Source organism: Podarcis pityusensis, assembly GCF_964106645.2.
Source record: "Podarcis pityusensis genome assembly, chromosome: 7".
Taxonomy (NCBI): Eukaryota; Metazoa; Chordata; class Lepidosauria; order Squamata; family Lacertidae; genus Podarcis; species Podarcis pityusensis.
Genome location: NC_138031.1, coordinates 84,505,344 through 84,525,944, shown reverse-complemented (window position 1 = coordinate 84,525,944; position 20,601 = coordinate 84,505,344). Strand labels below are relative to the sequence as shown.

Genomic DNA, 20,601 nt, shown 5'->3' with positions numbered 1-20,601 from the left:
CGGGAAGGTAAACGGCGTTTCCGTGCACTGCTCTGGTTTGCCAGAAGCAGCTTAGTCATGCTGGCCACATGACCCGGAAAAACTATCTGCGGACAAACGTCGGCTCCCTCGGCCAGTAAAGCGAGATGAGCGCCGCAACCGCAGAGTCGTTCACAACTGGACTTAACTGTCAGGGGTCCTTCACCTTTTTAGGGAAGGGTTTTGCAATGTATCTGGATGAATTTTGATGCATTTATTTTTATGGCAAGGGGAAATTGCTGGGGTGTAAGTTGAAACCAGGTCCCCAAGCACTTCTGTCCTAATCATCTTTCTTTGTTTATCTCCTGCTGCAGTGCTTATTGACGGAGTGGAGTGGAACGACGTGAAGTTCTTCCAGCTAGCAGCACAGTGGTCTTCCCATGTCAAGCATTTTCCCATCTGCATATTTGGGCATTCCAAATCCTAACAGAGCGGGAATTATGGGACAGTTCTGCAAGCCACAACACATGAGTACCAGCTGTTTGTGCTCTCTTACTTACGTGCTTGGATAACAGCTCAGATACGCTTCTGTTTGTTCTTCTGTTGTCTGCAAGGGAAGGATACTACTTAAAACCTCAGCAATTCAATATTAAGTCTAGCCAGCCATCTAAGATACTTGCAAGAGCCCTTAATAATTTTTTAAAAACCCAAGAGTAACTTGCTTATTAACGTAGAACCCGATTAGATGGAGAGTGGGAGCATGCTTGTGAAATTTTCCAAATTCAGCTGGAGAGTAACTTCCAGGGTGCCCTTCCTTAGCACTCATCCAGCCTCCCCCACCCAAATTACTCCCTGATTTCAAGACAATTTCTCCATCTAGGACATCTGATCTACGCCTCCTCATTGCCACTGCTTGTCACCATGATCATTATGAGTACCAGGATTAAAATCCCTGATAGACCTAAGCAATGCCATTTTTCCCATGGGAAAAGAGAGAGGTGTGAGGGTGTGTGTGTGTCAGATTTTCCTCACTTCCTGCAACACCCACCCCCAATAGCATCAGAAGGTCCAGTTTCATTGGAAGCAGGAGAAAGTTCAGAGGAATGCTGGACTGAATGGGTGGAAAGGAAGAATTGGGGCAGCTTGGAAGCTAAATAATGAGTATCAGATTGGCTGATAAAATCATCCAAGTTACTTTTTATTTCTGGGGAAATCACTTGTATCGCTTCTGAACCAATCCAATATGAGGTTGCCCATTTTGACAACTTTTTTGTGTTAAAATAAATGCTAACCCCTAAATTTTACATAGAAGCAAAATTGTTGAAATCATTCTCTCCTTGTCCCAGAATGGACAGCCTGCCACAATTGATTGCAAATTGCTGCTCATGCAAGTGACAGACCTTCTAACTGTGATTAGGTAATCTGATTCCCCCCACCCCCAAACTCGTGGCTATCTGACTTGTGGTAGAGCACTTTTCAAAACATAAATTATGAACGTTATTTAGAAATGTAGTACTGCCTATATCAGCAATATTTAAAAGCAGCCCAATTTCCATCTGGGAACTTCCAATGCAATTACCAGCATGTAGAATACCAGTTTGGGGCTCGGTGTGTGGACTTCTGTCTAGCAATTTGCACTTACTAATGTTGACCTGTTAATGTGAGATAATATTTGCAAACATTACGTTGTCACAAAAGAGAAGAAGAGAGAATGCCCGGGAGAGAGAGCTGGTGCTCAGCATGGTGAATACGACTTATTTCAGCACTATAGCAATGTCTGCACCTACAGAATAGCACAGTCCTGCAGATACTCCACACTAGTTCCTTATCCTCTTGCAGAATTTTGGCCATATTCCCCCTTCCCTCTAGGACCGCCTACAAGACTTTCTTTGTACACACCATTAAACTAGAATGCATAGATCACTTTGGAGAATGTGCCCCAAATGTCCTTCCACTGTTCCCTGCTTCTGGTGGCAAATGAGTTTTGAGCTCCCAATGAGATACTTCTGTCTATGGTGTTGGGCAGGCGGCAGGGAAAGACATTATTGCAGGGGCCTAAGTCTTTGCAAAAAGGGACGCGGGTGGCGCTGTGGGTTAAACCACAGAGCCTAGGGCTTGCCGATCAGAAGGTCGGCGGTTCGAATCCCCACGACGGGGTGAGCTCCTGTTGCTCGGTACCTGCTCCTGCCAACCTAGCAGTTCGAAAGCACGTCAATGTGCAAGTAGATAAATAGGTACCACTCCGGCGGGAAGGTAAACGGCGTTTCCATGCGCTGCTCTGGTTCGCCAGAAGCAGCTTAGTTATGCTGGCCACATGACTGGAAGCTGTACGCCAGCTCCCTTGGCCGATAAAGCGAGATGAGCGCGGCAACCCCAGAGTCGTCCGCGACTGGACCTAATGGTCAGGGGTCCCTTTACCTTTAAGTCTTGGCAGGAAAGGTCTGCCCCCAAACACTGGTGTGTTTCTGTGTGTTGGGGAGAGGAGTGATAAAATTATTGTACTACAGACAAGTACCCAGATCTTAGGAAGATTTCTGTGAGCTTTTCCTTGGCCACAAAGTCTCCACAGTTTCATTTTATCATTTGACCAATTTCCTTACTGTTCAAAGTTGGGTCTGCAAGTTGTTCCGTATCGGCCCAACTCTGTATAGCCCTGAATCACCCTGAAAAGGAGCCAATGGACAAAATTGTTGGTAGAGCCCAGCAATAATGAGTAGTTAGGCAGATGAGCCATCTGAAAACTTCCAGAAGGTTTGGGTGCCTTGTCAGTTCTCTCTTCCCTTGCCCCCAAGCCGCAGGTTTGGGCTCCTTTGGCATATCTTTCTTAAGATAAAAACAAACACTAATTCTGTTGAAGATCCCTGCAATGCCACTCTTGTATGGTGTGCTGATGTGTGTGTGTCCTGAGATGTCTGCTACAGGCATACGTTCAATTTTTTAAATTTTTATTACTCTTATTGTTTGTTCTTATTGTTGGGAGGTGAGGAACCTACGGCCTGGGGACTGCGTATGGCCCTCCAGTCCGGTCTAGTTTTGGGGCCTTTCCCTGGGCCAACCCCTTTCCCCAGACAGCACCCCTCACTCATCTCTCCTGGAATATTTTTGCCCCATTGGAATGTGTCCTTGAACTCTGCCAGAATGGGAGAGGTGGGGGGGGGGGCATCTGTAGAAATTGGCCGGCTGTACAGTTGCATCTGTTGCTTCCTCCATCTCTGGCCCCATCCACTACGGTATGTGGCCCTCAGAAGGCTGCCCCTAAGGAAAGGTAGCCCTCAAGATGGAAGAATGTTCCCCACTCGTTCTTTACACTTCAGTTTGTGCTGGACTTGGGGAATGTGGCACTGCCTTTCCATAAAGTTTTGTGAGAGAGTAACCCTTGACTTTTCTTAGACGGCAAGTCCAATCCAAGGTGATTTAAGCTTGCTGCTTGCTCTAAGATAGCTTCCAGCATTGCCTTGGGGAAAAGGAACACAAGCACACACATATTTCTGATTGGACAAAGCAGCCCTTTAAAGGAAGTTGCTTGGTTTCCTCCTTCCGTCCTCCTTCATGCTTGTCCAACCACAATGACTAAAGCACATTTCATATTCCGTGTCTACTTCACCAAGCTCTGGACTGGCCAGCAGTGGTTGAAATATTCTTTGCTATAAATGGGTGTAATTAAATTTTCTATCCATTATACATAGAGACTAATTCCAGGACCGGGGTCAGCAAACTTTTTCAGCAGGGGGCCGGTCCACTGTCCCTCAGACCTTGTGGGGGGCCGGATTGTATTTTGAAAAAAAATATATGAACGAATTCCTATGCCCCACAAGTAACCCAGAGGTGCATTTTAAATAAAAGCACACATTCTACTCATGTAAAAACACCAGGCAGGCCCCACAAATAACCCAGAGATGTGTTTTAAATAAAAGAGCACATTCTACTCATGGAAAAACATGCTGATTCGCGGGCTGGATTGAGAAGGCGATTGGGCCGGATCTGGCCCCCGGGCCTTAGTTTGCCTACCCCTGGTCTAGGACTTCCACACACCTCGTGGCAACTATTTTGTGCTCCTATTGGGTGGATTTTGACTTCCTCACACACTTCAGAAGCCACCAATAGCAATGTGTTTTATCACATTTACAATAAAGTACTAGCCTGGATTAGTTATGCTATATCCATGCTATGAGACAATGTGACTTTGCCCTGAGTTAACTGCCCAAACAGTTGCAAACTGAGGTGTTGGTAGCAATAGCCTTGTATCATAGATGCCTCTCTTGCCATGTTTGGTTTGAGGCACTCGGGAAAGTTTGTAACCAGAAAACGTCAAAACTGGTAATGGTTGCTTTTGTTAAGGAAAAGAACTTTGTTCTTAAAAACAGGTGCTGTTGGAGGTCTTTGGGGCTACTCTCTTGCACCTTCTGTTCTTCCATCTGAAGCAATGTGTGCTCCCACTGACTCCGCTACCAGTGTGCTCCCACTGCTGGTTTGTGAATCCATGAACACACATTAGCCACAACTGGCATCTATGCTATAGTTTATTGAGAAATACTGTGTTTTGATGTGTTTCCCACCAAACCAGCTTCCATCAGATTTGAAAATGTAAGTCATACGAAGATATCCACATATCCTCTCTGCCCACTGGGAATCTGGGAGCGCACCAATCTGTACTGATGTGTTCAATACTTTGCAAAAGCAATTTGAAACACAGTCGGGGGGTGGGGAGACCCCCATTACATCTACAAATGATGATGGCTATATTACTAAAGAAACTATTGCTTGTTGCCTAAAATTAATGTCACTGAATATTTTTGATGATACCAATGTAAATATAGTCAAAATAATTGGTCTTATATATGAACTTGGAAGCACAAATGGTAATAGCAACTGGATGGAAAACAGCCCAGTATCTTACATGGGACGCTTCGTACCATTCGCTCTGGAATATAGCTATAATGGAGAAAATCATGCATAATTTGACAAGGACTACAAACTCTAGACACTTTTTATATGATTTACCAGTACTTTATGACATATAAAGTGAAACCATCATTTTCAAAACAACCTTGGCAAAACTGGACTAGACTTGATGATCTGATAAAGTTGATAGTCATTACTTGGACTTCGTTATTTTAATTCATGTTCAACTACGCATTCTATGTGCCTGCTTTATTTTCAATCTTTTAATTTTTGTCTGTTATAATTGTTTCTGTTTTATGCATATATTGTAAAATGAAATAATAAAAAAAACTTTATCCCCCCCCCCCCAAATGATGGTAGATTTGACTGTAATAAAGGCTGTGTAGATATTACCAGCTTAAAACGCAGAGGGATCACCCTCCCACCGGTAAATTTCAAATCACATTTGCATGTTGTTTACGTATCAGCATAGTTTGATGTGCTTCCATGTTGCCCATTGTATTTTTACGCTACATCCAGCTGGTTTCTCCACCCCTGCAACCCACCAACCATTTTCATTCATGAAGCTGTCATCTGTGCATGCACATAGGTTGACGTCAGCCATGTAAGACCACCCACCTGTAAGAAAGGCAGTGTGTAAATGTACACACCTCAGTTTGCTTTCAATTCAGATTAAAACTGGTTTGGCAGGAAATGCATCAAACTGCTGTATTTCTTGATATATCGCTTGCATTTCATAGCCGTTTGGACCCACTGATTACTGGATAAAATTATGAATATGTACCCATTTAGTTCCTATTTTCAAGTCACCCCTTTGTCTCAGTCCTTTGAGCAAGGATAGGAAGTGGAGTCTAATGATGGAGGGACCTTAGATCTGGCAACTTAGCTCAGTGCTTCTTTCAGTAAGCAAGCAGTTTGTGGATATCTTTGTGCAGAGTGACCTTTCAGACAAGGAAAAATGAAGGAATGTTGTCCATTTATATGTATTTTTAACAGTCCATCTCTTTCATTGTACTGTTAGTTTGTTTTTAAATCAAGACTGTAAGTGTACATAGCCTTTTTGGAATAAATTGCAATGTACACTACTTTGTGAAATATTTTATGGTACTAATGCCATACTAATAAAATTGGATTGGAAAGCACATACCTATCCTGTCTCTTGCTTTGAAATGACACCCCCCCCTATTTTCTGCCTCAATGACATTTGGATCTTGTATGTAGATATTTGGGTGAAAATTAAAATATTTTAGTTAGTACTAAAGGCATGTGTGTGCGCGTGCACACACAACTAATAGAAGGAATGTATGGAGGTAGCTTCCATTTCTGCATCACTATCTGCTTCCTTCTGTTTAGGTGCTGCATGATCCAAAACTGCCAACATTTCATCAATTTGGTCTGAAGCTTCTAGGTATTCCCCATTTCAATTTTTCAACATATTCCTCTGTCTCATTTTCTTCATCAAACATTGATCTGATCACTTTTAATTGTTCAGCCATCAACTGTTTAACTATACCAACCATCACTGGTTGATCCAAAAGTACATTTGTCATATGGGATGCTTTTAATATTCTGGATATTATTAGCCACTCAATCCACCTTGATGTTTCCCCCTTAAAATCACAGGTGCGGTTGCGCTCTCTCAGAACAGACAAATTCCTTTCTCATGGTTAAGGATGGTTGCTTAACTTTTGATTTCACCTGTTCTTTACTGGCAGGAAACAAAAACAAAAGGATTAAAGATGAGAGTTTATATCTGTTTTAATCTCTCTTGTCCACTATAAATCAAGCCTTCTGCTTTGCTTTAGACACTTTAACAATTAGTTTCCTTTCTATTTTCTCAATAACAGACGCACACGGGCCAGTATTTCTGTATCACCATTTCTGCATGGACATGTATGATTATGAAATGGGGTTCCCTGACTGCTGAAGGAAGCACCTTCAGTTGTGTACTCAAGAAAGCTCTTCTATCTTTAGAATCGTTAGATCCTGTAGATAAGATGTCATAGTATGAGGGGGACTACTTTGAAAAGGGTCATACGAGGGATGTAGTTTTTTCATTGCAGGAAAGCATTGTGTTGCCCACCACCCCAATCTCTGAGCTGTGAGATTCCAGGGGTTCCAGGTGCCCACCCACCCAATGTTCAATTTCCTAGGAATGAAGGGCAGTGGAGACTGTAGTGCCTTTAGGATATGTGGCTTACTTACACACATATACACATCCTGAGCCTATGCTGGAAGGGCTCACAGCCTTAACTCCCCATATGGTCTTGCTTCATCCATACAGTCATACCTCTTGTTACGTTTGGTTCAGGTTACGTCTTTTCAGGTTGCGACCCGGAAGTAACGGAACGGGTTACTGTGCATGCGCAGACGCTCAGAATGACGTCACGCGCATGCGCAGAAGTGGCAAATCGCGACCTGCACACATGCAGATGCGGGTTGCATTCTGCTCATGATGTGAACGGGGCTCCGGAACGGATCCTGTTCGAAACCAGAGGTATATGCACAGCTTCGGATTGCAGCGGAAATCAAGCATGGCTCTTTGTCTCTGGCTTCTGCCTGCCTCCTGCTTTTAGCCCAGCTCATCCACACCTCAGCTCTGGCCTTTGTCCTCCTAACTACCAGCTAGGTGAGGGAGGGGGCTCAACCACCCACCTATTTGCGCCCCCCCCAGCACAAAGCAACCTCCTTTCTTAGACTAAGGGTCCCGTAAAGTCACCCAGAAACGTGGCTCCTTTGCCAATGGAATCCTTCCCCCCACCCCAGCCCAAACTCACCACCTTACATTTATGTATTGCACCCCACTGCTTTCCTGTGAATCAAGCACAACTGAAGAAACAAGGCTTGATGCCTAAATGCAGACCAAATGGAACACTTTTAATACATAACGGTGTAATTTTTTAAATATTTAAGTTGTCTGTTTTTTAAGCTTTTTGTGCACCACTTAGAGATGTTTTAAACATATTAAGCAGTAGAGAAATTAAATAATCAAATGGCTAAATGTCGCGATCCAGGCTGTTTTTGGAAAACAGAGGTAAGGCCAATGCTTTTTTTCCCTGGAGGGACGCAGGGGTACGCACACCCCTAAACATATTGTGAATCTAAGTTTGGCCTCATTGAGGGGCGGTATTTCGATATGAGAGTAACCCTAAACATTTTTTTAAAGGAAAAAAGCACTGGGCGAGGCCATCTTGGAAAGACCCAGCAATCTTCCCAAACACATCCTGGTTCCAAGGACATTTGCCTAGGCCCTCGGGAGAGTGCATGGGGTTTCCATGGGCCTCAGCCCACCTCAGGACCCCATAAGTAACTGAGAGAGGGGGAGGCTTGGCTTTCAAAAGTGGCCTTTTGCCGGGGAAGACCCTCGACCGAAGGCGGTCAGCACCTGGCAAGGGGCCGGCCGGGAACACGGGAAGAAGCCCTTCCCACGGCATGAGGACCCGGAAGGGTGGCTGGGGGCAAGCGAAGGCGCCCATTCCTGGTCTCTTGGCAGCGAAGCGCCTTCCCGAGCCGGCCTGGCGGGGAGGGCCTGGCGGCGTCGGCGGGCTCCTCCCAGGCCCCTTCCCCCTCCTCCCGACTGGTCTCCTCCCTCTTCCCCGGTCTCCATTTTCCAGAGGATCCGGCGCCGACGGCAGCGCAAGCAACCGAGGCAGCGGCAGCAGCGGAGGCTTCAGCATCACCGTCGGCGCCTGCCGGGCCTTCCTCGCTCCGCCGCCGCCGCTATGGCTGCCAACATGTACCGCGTCGGAGGTGAGGCCGGCGCCTTGCTCCCCCGACCCTCGCGCCGGGGCCTGGCGGGCGCGCCCTCGGGGGTGGCGGGCAGCGAAGCCCTTCCTTCGCCCGGGAGGCTTCCCGAGGGGAGGCCCGAGATGCGGCCGCGAAGGGGACCGAGGGAGAGGGCGAGGCAGCCAGAGGGGGCGCCGGCTCCTGGCTTGCATCCCCCTGGCGGGTGCGAGGGATTGGGACCTCCGCCACCCCGGGGAGAGCGGGGAAGGAAACGCTGCCTGCCCGCGCTGGTTGTCCTTTCTGGGTAGGGCCCGTGTCAAGCCTAGAGAGGGAAGGTGAAGAAATGCGGGGAGTAGGTCCAGCAAGACCAGGCTCCGTCTTCCCTGGGCATCGCCTGGGAAGAGGGGCCAGCAGGCGATCTGCAAGCTGCAAGGCATCCCCACTGGCTCCTTCTCGGCTCCCTCGCCTGCCAACCTGCCCTTGCAGAGCTCCAGACCCCCCAGTCCATAATACAGTCATAGGTAAAAGGTAAAGGGACCCCTGACCATTAGGTCCAGTCGTGGCCGACTCTGGGGTTGCCGCGCTCATCTCGCTTTATTGGCCGAGGGAGCCAGTGTACAACTTCTATTATTGCTGGGCTCTACCAACAATTTTGTCCATTGGCTCTTTTTCAGGGTGATTCAGGGCTATATAGAGTTGGGCAGATACTGAACAACTTGCATACCCAACTTTGAACAGTAAGGAAATTGATCAAATGATATAATGAAAGACTTTGTGGCCAAGGAAAAGCTCACAGAAATCTTCCTAAGATCTGGGTACTTGTCGGTAGTACAATAATTTTATCACCCCTCTCCCCAACACACAGAAACACACCAGTGTTTGGGAGAAGACCTTTCCTGCCAAGACTTAAAGGTAAAGGTAAAGGGACCCCTAACCGTTAGGTCCAGTCGTGGACGACTCTGAGGTTGTGGTGCTCATCTCGCTTTATTGGCCAAGGGAGCCGGCGTACAGCTTCCGGGTCATGTGGCCAGCATGATTAAGCCGCTTCTGACGAAACAGAGCAGCGCACAGAAACGCTGTTTACCTTCCCACCAGAGCGGTACCTATTGATCTACTTGCACTTTGATGTGCTTTCGAACTGCTAGGTTGGCTGGGACCAAGCAACAGGAGCTCACCCCGTCGCAGGGATTCGAACTGCCGACCTTCTGATCGGCAAGCCCTAGGCTCTGTGGTTTAAATACGTTTCAGGATAAGTATTTTCGGGTTGTGTTCCGCGGCGACCCAGAAGTAACGGAGTGCGTTACCTCTGGGTTTTGCCACTCGCGCATGTGCAGACGGTCAAAATGACCTCATGCGCAGAAGCGGCGAAATGCGACCCGCGCAGACGCGACGTCGCCTCTTACGTTCCATTTGGGATGTGCACGGGGCTCCAGAACGGATCCCGTTCGCATCCCGAGGTACCACTGTATTGTGCTCAGGGTGAGATGGCTTGGGAGGCAGAGGCAGCTGCTCTTCACAACCCGCCAACTTGCCTGCTTTCCTAGGCGTGCTTCTTCTTTGGCGATCACTCGTAGTCGTCCATAAACACGGTTTTAACAATGAGTCCGTAAGTGACTGTGGAGGCCAGTTCTGGATCCGCACGTCCTTCCACAGTGGGGGCATTGCTTTCTAGGCAGGAGTTGATCACGGTGTGGGTTTGGCAAGCGTGCTTTCCTCTTAGCACGTTTCTCCCTTGCGTCCTGAGTTTGAGTGTCTTCAAAGCTCGTGACACCTTTGGTAAAGGTCCAACCAAGTTGATGTTGAAGGGCAGGCAGCCTTTGCTGCATCTCTGGCCCTTGGAGGAGGTTGGGTGAGGGGCATAGTTGGTAGCGTTGTGCATGACCCCCAGAGCAGGGGGCCCAAAGCAAAGGGCTCACACAAAGTGCAGCCTTGAGGAGGGGGGGAGGGGTACTACACATTAGCAACAAGTTTCCTGCACCCACACGAATATACCAGACATCGTTGGAGCCCTGTTTTATTTTTCCACCTATGCGTGGGTGTTGTAGACAAGGGTATCTGACTAACAGTGGGAGCCTAAACAAGGCTCCTCAAAAGCTAGTCCTGTTGAATTCAATGGGGTTTTCTCCCAGGTAAGTGGGGTTCGGATTGCAGCATCAGTCACACGCTGTGTAGATCCACTGTAGATAAACAGGGTTAAATTACACACATCAAAAGTCCATTGATTTTATAGGTCTACTCTGTGTGTGAGTTAGTCAGATAACATCCAGGGCCTTTTTTGTAGTGGGACCAAGGCAGGGATTGCCCTGGCAGAAGCTGGCCATATTGCTGCTCACCTATTTAGGTAGTGCTTTACAAATTAGAATTTTGACTGCTGCTGGCTTCTACATCAAGGTATTCAACTAAGTTTTACTGAAAGCAGACCCACTGAAATTATTGGCCATGACTAATTTGGATCCATTAATTTCAATTTATCTACTCAGAGAAAAAGTTAGTTTACCTTTTGTTTTGATTTGTTATTAGCTGTTTGTTAAATTTTATACTTTTTTCTCTTTAAAAAACTGTGTTTTAAGAGATTTTTAAAAGAAATGTCATTTCCCTAGTTAGAGAATATCAAGTTGAAGGAGTGTGAGAGATCAACCTGTTGTTAGCATAAGAGTTTTCCTGTAATACATACTGGAGGCAGACCCTGACTTGAAATTATTTTGGGATGCAGCCAGAACATTGACTTCTGAGATCTGCCTTATGACCCAGTGTCTGTTGAGACACTTGCTTTTTTGCAGTCAGGTAGAGAAAGCAAAGTAGGTCTGGCTGGAACTCTTATCCTGCTTTTTTATTCTTTCATTCCTTTCATATTATCTGCTTTCATTCTGTTCTGACACTGTGTTGCATTTATTTATTTGTTTGTTTCTTTAGTATTTATATGCCACTTAATCATTAGCATCTCTAAGCGGTGTACATAAAATTACAAAAAAGTGTGTTGATTTTATGGTAATTGTTGAGGGTGTATAAGTGGGAATGCTGCTGAACTGTGATTCTTTAATTTTATTCATTTATATCCTGCCTCACTACCAGCATGGCTCACAGTTAGGTTTGTCATATTCTAGTTCTCCAGATCCTGGCAGCTTGATTTAGATATTATGTAAATCAAGTGAGGATTTGGGAAATTACGCTGCTTTTCTACTCCAGAGTACTCCTTCCAAACTCTTTATAACAAGGAAACAGATCATTTGGCTTATTTCTGTATATATCTTGCAGGTGAGAACGAGGGCTGGGCGATAGCTGGTTTTCAACATTGCGATATATCACCAGCCAAACATTGTTTTTTAGTGATATATCACAATGTCTGAAACATGGAACTATGTAGGGTGTGTGTGAAGTTTGGGCGAAGGAGCAGTCATTGGAGAACATGTGGGTGGGGTGGTGGAGATCCTGCAAAGAAGCAGTCAAGGAGATTAACAGGTATGTGCTATGTGCACTGTGGATTCCTCCCCTTGCTTTCATTTGGAGGGCAAACTCCTTCCACTCCTCCTTAGACAGAAGAAATCCAACTTCATTGCCTTCATTGCATCTCCTAGGAGTCACCCACTGGAGCTGTTCTGTATGGTTCAGAGGTTGATTACTCCTGACTAGGGGGGTGAACCTCTGGAGCACACAGTAACTAGCTGTAACTGAATGGCTAAACACTTTGATGATAAAGTTGCTCAGTTCTGCAGTGATTTAGATGCTGCTATTGTAACAGTACCAGGTGAGATGTCCAATGCAACGTCGAGTCTGGTGTTGTGGGATCATTTCCAGTTGATGTGGGCTGAAGATGTGGACAGAATACTTTAAGTGATGTGCTTGATCACCTGCTCATCAGATCCTTGTCTATTTTGGTTTATTAAAGCTACCCAGGGTCAGGTGGCTGAATCGGTGACTGCTGCTCAACTATCCCACCCAACTATCCTAGACCCAACAGAGTAACAACTATAGACCAGTCGCCAACACCCCTTTCTTGGCAAAGCTGGTGGAGAGGGTAGTTGCAGAGCAACATCAGGTATTCCTGGAAGAGACTGATTATCTCCACCCCCATCGTTCTACTGAGGTCCAGCGCCAAGGGCCTTCTGGCGGTTCCCTCACTGCGAGAAGCCAAGTTACAGGGAACCAGGCAGAGGGCCTTCTCAGTGGTGGCACCCACCCTGTGGAACGCCCTCCCACCAGATGTCAAAGAGGAGAACAACAACTACCAGACTTTTAGAAGACATCTGAAGGCAGCCCTGTTTAGGGAAGCTTTTAATGTTTGATGGATTACTCTATTTTAGGATTTTGTTGGAAGCCGCCCAGAGTGGCTGGGGAAGCCCAGCCAGATGGGCGGGGTATAAATAATAAATAATAATAATAATTATTATTATTATCGGCAATCTGGGGTCAAACCTGGTTTTGGAACTGAAACAGCCTTGGATGACAAGGGGAGTGCGACCCTATTACTTCTGCTTGATCTGTCAGTGACTTTTGATACCATCGACCATGGTATCCTCCTGCATTGACTTAGTGAGATGAATATCTGAGGCACTGTTTTACAGTGGTTCTGTCCCTGTCTTCAAGGCAGTTTCCAGAGAGATGCACTTGGTGAGTGTTCCTTGGCCCCCTGGCATTTGTGCTGTGGGGTTCCGCAGGGTAGTGTTTTCTTTCCAGAGCTATTTAATATCTCTATGAAACTGTTGGGTGTAGTCCTTAGGAGTTTTGGAGGGAGGTGTCACCAGTATGCTGATGACATGCAACTCTACTTCTCCGTAACACCCAAATCAGGAGACACTGTGGAAGCTGTGGGCCGGTGTCTGGACGCAGTGATGGACTGGATGAGGGCCAATGAACTGTGCTTGAATCTTGGGAAGACAGGCTCTTTGGGTGGGTGGTTCCCATGTTTGGGCAATTGGCAAGTTATCTGTTCTGGATGAAGTTTCACTCCTTCTGAAGGAGCAAGTGCATAGCTTGGGGATACTCCTGTAGACACCTTTGTCCCTAAAGGCCCAAGTGTCCTCTGTGGTTAGGAGACCTTTTACCAGTTTCCTGTGGTTCACCCAACTATTGCCATTCCTGGACAGGGATAGTCTGACCACTGTAGCTCATACATTGGTAGCCTCCAGGCTAGATTACTGTAATGATGTCTGTGTGGGGCTACCCTTGGGTCTGGTTTGGAATGCTGCAGCCAGAATGCTGTTGGGAACTTTTGGTCAAGAACGTGTGACACCATTGTTAAAACAGCTTCATGGGCTGCCCATCTGTTGCCAAGCCAGGTTCAGGGTTCTTGTTTTGATTTTCAAAGCCTTGGACAACTTGGGTCCAGAATATGTTAGGGATCTCCTGAACCTTTATATTCCAGGTTGACCACTGAGATCACCTGCAGGAGCATCTTGAGTGAAGTGGTGAGGCTCATTTGACAATAATGAGAAATCAAGTCTTTGGTCCATTTCTGTGGAATGCCCTGCCAATATAGATTCAGTGGGCACCTTCTGTGCCAGTTTATGTCTGCTGAAAACTTTTCTATACCTCCAGTCCTATGCTGGCAGTTAAGAGCACCCCTCCCCCGTGGTCTATTTAATTTCTTTTACTTTTAAACTTCTCTTTTTAACTTCTTATGATGCTCTTGTTTGGTTTCATGTTTTTATACTGTTGTAAACTGCTGTGAGATATTTTTTATGATACAGCAGTATATAAACATTTAAATAAATAAATAAATATAAATAAATAAAACTTTTAAGTGCAGGGCAAAAACATTCCTCTTCTCCCTGGCCTTTAGCTAATTAAACAATCTGTGGCCTTTTAAACTGTGCGATTTTGTGTATGTGTATGAGGGTTATTTCTTTGTTTGCTATTATGTTACACATTTTTGTGTTTCTATACTGTAAACCGCCCTGTGATTCCCAATTGAAACTTGATATATAAATTTAATAAATAATAATAAAATGATATGCTGGTGAAATCACCCCATGTAAATTGTTGCCATTAAGAGGACTGCTGCATGTTAAGATTGCTGTCAAAACCACTTGTGTCTTCATGAATAAAGTTCAGGATAAAAATAAAATAAAATAAAATAAAGATGAATAAATAAAATAAAATAAAATAAAATAAAATAAAATAAATAAATAAATAAAATAAAGATGAATAAATAAATAAATAAAATAAAGATGAATAAAGTTCAGGATTCCCTGACAAATGTGTTTACTGCAGAGTACCGTATTTTTCGTTCTATAGGACGCACATTTCCCCCTCCAAAAACTAAGGGGAAATGTGTGTGCGTCCTATAGAGCGAATGCAGGCTGCGCCGCTAAGCCCAAAGCCAGAACAGGAAGACGGAGCACTGCGGAGCGCTCCGTCTCGCTGTTCTGGCTTGGGAACAGCCTTGCTAGCTTCTGCAGGACAGCGGGGTGAAGGCACCCCGCTGCCCTGCAGAGGTTTGCGCGCAGCCGTCTGCTCTAGCTTGGGGAGGGCTGCGCGCAAACCTCTGCAGGGCAGCCGGGTGCCTTCACCCCGCTGTCCTGCAGAAGCTAGCAAGGCTGTTCCCAAGCCAGAACAGCGAGACGGAGGGCTCCGTCTCGCTGCTCTAGCTTGGGGACGGCTGCGCGCAAACCTCTGCAGGGCAGCGGGGCGCTGCGCTCCAAAGGCTTCAGGGATCTTTGAGGCTGGCGGTGGGGGAAAGCAGCGCTTCCCCCCACCGCCAGCCCCACAAGCTCTGGTGAACGCACCTTGCTTTGGAGGGGGAGAACAAGAAAAAAAATCTTTTTCCCTGTTCTCCGCCTCCTATGATCCGGTGCGTCCTATGGTCCGGTGCGTCCAATGGAGCGAAAAATACGGTAATTGTAGCGTGTTTTATTTATACAGGTGCTTCTGCCCTGGTCTTCAAAGCTAAAAGCCTTCACAAGGTGACTTAGAATATTAAGCTAGTATAAATGCAATGCAAAGCAATAAAAATCCAGGATAGAAAACAATTGCAGTAAAAACAGCTGTTTAAAATAGAAAAAGAAGACAGTCAAAAGGTCTTTTGAAGACCATACTTAAAAACCACGAGGGAGGGGGCTTTGACAGATCTGCTGTAGAGTGAGTACCACAATAGCAGTGCTACCACCAAGAAGGTCCTGCCTTCAGTGTATCTCTCCACTCCCTGTTTTTGTCCTTCAAACTTTCAGAGATTTTTCTTGATGACATTTTTCTTTGTGCTGCAATGACAGCTTGTGGAGGAGACCAGATGCAAGAGCAAGCACTTAAAAGTCTCTTCTCTCATGTTCAGTCACTTCAGCTGAGATGTGCATTTTTTGATGTGTGTTCCACAACAACAAGGCAATCACCTCACCTTCCTCCAAGCATTTGGCAGAGCGATACTCCTATATAGTTGGAAGATGTAGAACCCTTTCACTAGAGTGGCTGGGAAACCCAGTCAGATGGGCGGGGTATAAATTGAAGAAGAAGAAGAAGAAGAAGAAGAAGAAGAAGAAGAAGAAGAAGAAGAATTGGCTGATTTCAAAGCTGCACCCCTATCTGGACAGCGATAACCTAACTTCCGTTGTCTATGCTCTGGATTACTGCAACACATTAGAAGTGGGACTATCTCTGAAGATGGCTCAGAAACTTCACCTGGTGCAGAATTCAATGACCAGGTTGCTCCCAGGGCAAGACAGTTTGAGCATATAACACCAAACCTGGCCTGACTGTGATTCCAAGCCCAGTTCAAAGTGCTGGCTTTGATCTATAAAGCCTTAAATGGCTCAGCACTGGGATACCTCAAGGACGGCTATAAACCAAACTGGACTCTGCAGTCATCATCTGAGACCTTTCTGCATGTGCCTCCTTCACAAGAGGTCCAGAAGGTGGACTTGAGAACGGGCCTTTTGTGTGGTGGCTTTCTGTTTATGGAATGCTCTCCTCTACCAGACCTTTGGATGATAGTGAGGAAGTAGAAGGATAGGTGAATTCTGGTATATAGAACTCTATAACTAGTATTTGAGTTTACTTTTTTCTTCCTCCCACCCCATCCTTTTTTCCTTTTATGTAGTGTCTTTTGGATTGTAAGACCGAGGGCAGGGACTCCTTTATTAATCTGTAAGATGTTCTGGGAAACTCCTCAGATGTGGAGTGGGATAAAAATGCTTTAAATAGATAAGTAAAATAAAGTTCCTTTGTCTAAGATCTCTAAGGTTACTGTAATACTTTGAACAGAGAAGGGAGTGGATTTAGAATTAGTAGTTAGAATTTATACACTCTTTTGGGTGTTCCAGGTTCTACTTAAGGCATGTAATTTTCAACACTCAATACTCTGATAAAGTTTTATGTCAATTTGTAATAAATTTTGTTTTTATTGGTATCTGTGATGAATATTTTAGATTATTCTTTGTATACTGCTTAGAGGCTTTCTCTCAAGTAAGTGGTATATAAATTTGGTTAAATAACTTTATATCCATGGCCAGTAATACAGTTCTGACGGTGTTATTATCCCCATATTGCAGGTGTGGGGCTGACCGGTTGATAGACAGCTAGACATTTTCCGCAGAAAGTCACCTTACCCATCAAAGGCAAGATTTCATGTGGATGTCTGTGGATCTTTTATCTTGCTCCCAGAGACAGCCAGGCAGCCCCTGTTTCAAAAGAACACTTCACTCATTACATATAAGTTGAAAACTATATATACTCTCACCATAAACACCACATCTATGAATAATGATTCCTGATTTCTTTCTAACTTTCCAGCACTAGACAGATTTAAATTTTTGGTCTCTCTCCAGTCCTTTCTGTGAGGACAATCGCTTTACAGCACGCTAATGGTCTGGTCAGGAACAAATTGACAGAATTTCAGCTACCCACTGTCTTCTGATTTCCTTTGTGCTCAGATTCCTGCATTTACCTGAAAGAATTCCATAGGAGTTACTTCTGAGTAGGTGCAGTTAGGATTGCAGCTTTGGTCCATTTGTTGCCCTGTCTACTCTAGCAGAACATGGGTTATGTTGAGAGAGTTTTGTATGATGAGGTTGCAGGGGCAAGAGAGCATTTCAATGGTTGAATCTGGAAGTTTAAGCCTTGATAGTGTGTCAGGCCTGAAGGTTTATCTGCAACTGGTGTAACCTCTCTGTATCTTGTACGTGTACAGTGGTACCTTGTTTTGAGTCCGGGATCCGTTCTGGAGCCCTGGACACTCAACGAAGCGCTGCTCTGCGCACACACGCAGAACAGTTTGCGCTTCTGCGCATGCGCAAAGTGCGATTTAGTGCTTCTTCGCATGCGTGAGCGGCAAACCTGGAAGTAACCTGTTCCGGTACTTCTGGATTTGCTGCGGACGTTCGCCGAAATGGACGGTCAACGGAGTGAAGGTTTGCAGAGGTATTACTGTATCTAAAACACACAGAGTTAAATAAGTTCATACTGTAGTAACAAGTTTTTTTTTATGGATCAGCACTGCCGGAGGAAATTAATTTAGAAAAATTTATTTAAACTTCTCCATTTCTCTTATGGCTAATTCTGTATAAAACCACAAGCTATATCATCAATATCATTTTATTTGTATGTCGCCTTTCCATAGTTAAAACAATGCTCAAGGTGGCTTACAACATGACAAGATTTACATAATTACCAACATAACAAAAATCATAAACAATAAACAAAACACATCAAAAGGTACGCAACCAAATGGAAAACAATTTCCACATAAATCACAAAATCTAAAACTAAAAATACATCTAAAAATAAATATATATAATATATATAAGCATGGCATGCACAGCAAACAAACACAGCAACTTCTTTATTCAGGGATCTCCTCATACACTACAGAGTAGAGGATTTCTTCAAAAGCTGCACTTAGACTCACCTATTTGTTGCTTGCTTGCAGGGCTGTCCCAAAACATTTTGCTGCCTGAGGCAAAGGACAAGATGGCAACTCTCCCATTCTAGTCACAAAAACTGACCTGACTGGTAGCTGAACATGACTTCAGCACTGACAACACTGCATGATTTTTTCCTGTTTTTCCCCCCAAACAGCTTTGGGGAAAAACTGAAAAAAACTGGTTCCCCCCCATTTCCCCCCAGTTTTTTTCCCAGGCCTTCCCATCTCTAACTGCACCTAAGGGCAGTTTCAGATGTGGCAGCAGAGGCCACCTAGCACACAAAGATTTGGGGGGGGGGGCTTCCTGTTGGTATATGCTACCTGAGGTGGTTGCCTCATTTTGCCTAATGATAGGGCTGTGACACTGATTGCCTGGCTTTTGGGACTTTCTGATGCATAAGTGACCAAAATGAGCTAAATGATTTAGAATGGAATAATGAAAACATTATAGTCAAACAGCGGGTTGGACATCCGAAAGAGTGTGCAGCTTTTTGGAACCTTTTGGGCACCTAGCACATTATTTTCTTAATCTACCATTGTGTTCTGCAGCATTCCTATCTCTTGCTTCAATTGTTCTGTTGTCCTTTATTATTTACTGCTTGAAAGAATGCTTAAGGCACTTGCATGTAAACCTCTCCACCCTGGCAACTTTTCCTTTCCACTGCATGCTAGTTCTCTTAATGTAATCTTTGTGGCAATTTGTAAACTTTTGATAATACCCCTTAGTATTGTATCACTTTACTGTTGTTAGCCGCTCCGAGCCCAGCTTCGGCTGGGGAGGGCGGGATATAAATAAATTATTATTATTATTATTATTATTATTATTATTATTATTATTATTATTTTGTGCCAGTGTTAAATATTTGCGCACTGCAGGCATGTTCTGTGCAGTTTGTCCTGCAATTGAATACATGCCAGTGGTTTTGATGTCTATTATAGCCAGTTTCCATGGAATTATAGCATTGACCCTTCGTCTCTTGGGCATTATGGTCACAGGTGAATGTTTTCTTGTAACTTGGATGCATGAGCTGCCATTAGGCATGTGGCATGTCTTCACATCAAATATGTAAAGAAACTTTAAAAAATGATGACATTCCTTTAAAAAAAGACCCTTTTATTACAAATTGATAAATTTATTGGTTTATCTCTGGCTTCCTGCTCATGGTTTGTTTAAACCAGGGTTGAGGAACCAATGAGGAGGACAGAAATAAAGTTGTCTTTTGAAAACATTGCAGGTAGCTGTTGTTTGCAAAATACACCTTCACCCTCCACCCCTATAAAATGGGGCGATGGGACAATTTTTGCCAAAGGGAGAAGTCTGGTGTGCAGGCAATGCTTTCAAAGGGCAGTCTTCTTCTGAAGTCTGATCTTGCTGTCATCTCAAAGAGGAATAGATTCACAAAGACTTTGGGGAGTCTCTCACACCAACTCCATACCACCCTGCCTTTGAGATGGCAGTGGGATTAGTTTTAAAAGGGAAGCAGGGGGAGGAGCTCACTGTATTCTCAAAGGTTGGCAGAACCCTTCAGGAGTTCCCTCCCTTCTCTTTTAAATCTCCCTTCTTCCCTTAATCTTTGTTCACAAACTACTGTATTTTTCCATGTATAAGACTAGCCCCCCCCCCCCAAAATATGTCAAAACTCCGTGGGCGTCTTATACACGGATAGTGCTGAGGGTGGACTGGCAATTGGTTGTTGCCCCCCAAATAGGGGGCTTTTATACATGGGGGCATCTTATAGACGGAAAAATATGGCAATTTAATATATTTCACCTTTAGATCCATTCTTGGAATCATCCTCTAAAACCCACACATCTGTATGGGTTTATTATTATTTATTATTAGTCTTTTTATATGGTCTGTCAATGATATTCCCATCGCAGTATGCAAAAGCAATCTGCAGCAGGTTTTTTATTTATTAAAAATAAAAAGATTTATGCTGAGTTGTTCTCTGCCAACAATGGTTTTTGACCTGGCAAATGGGCAAAGGTGTCCGTCTGAGTGAGAAGGGTGGAATTTCGAGCCCTCCGTTGCTGTCAAAACATTCATGCAGACTGGCTGCCGTCTCTCTCAAGTGATATCGCTGCCTAACTGTTGTGGAAGGACCAGAAGTGGGCAGGTCCAAGCTAAGCTGCCTGTAGGCCAGAATCAATGAGTGCGGGAGCAA

The 20,601-nt window shown here is 44.8% G+C and overlaps 2 protein-coding genes across 13 annotated transcripts in view; both read left to right on the top strand.

The window, feature by feature from the left end:
- The window catches only part of PACS2 (phosphofurin acidic cluster sorting protein 2), a 66,981-nt gene extending 60,979 nt beyond the window's left edge, over positions 1–6,002 (top strand). For all 9 annotated transcript variants that reach the window (XR_013988914.1, XR_013988915.1, XM_081014719.1 and 6 more), the window contains one exon: positions 333–6,002. Coding sequence is in view for 7 of the 9 variants with exons in the window: in XM_081014719.1 (XP_080870845.1) it covers positions 333–445 (113 nt within the window). In the remaining 2 variants the exon portion in view is untranslated. The remainder of the gene's footprint in view (positions 1–332) is intronic.
- A 2,182-nt stretch (positions 6,003–8,184) lies between these two features.
- The window catches only part of MTA1 (metastasis associated 1), a 63,534-nt gene continuing 51,117 nt past the window's right edge, over positions 8,185–20,601 (top strand). Inside the window, exons 1-2 of one of the 4 annotated variants that reach the window (XM_081014816.1) lie at positions 8,473–8,610; positions 17,067–17,132. Coding sequence is in view for 2 of the 4 variants with exons in the window: in XM_081014817.1 (XP_080870943.1) it covers positions 8,583–8,610 (28 nt within the window). In the remaining 2 variants the exon portion in view is untranslated. Of the gene's footprint in view, positions 8,611–17,066; positions 17,133–20,601 lie in introns of all 4 variants that reach the window. The other 3 variants (XM_081014817.1, XR_013988921.1, XM_081014818.1) reach the window with 3 other exon arrangements.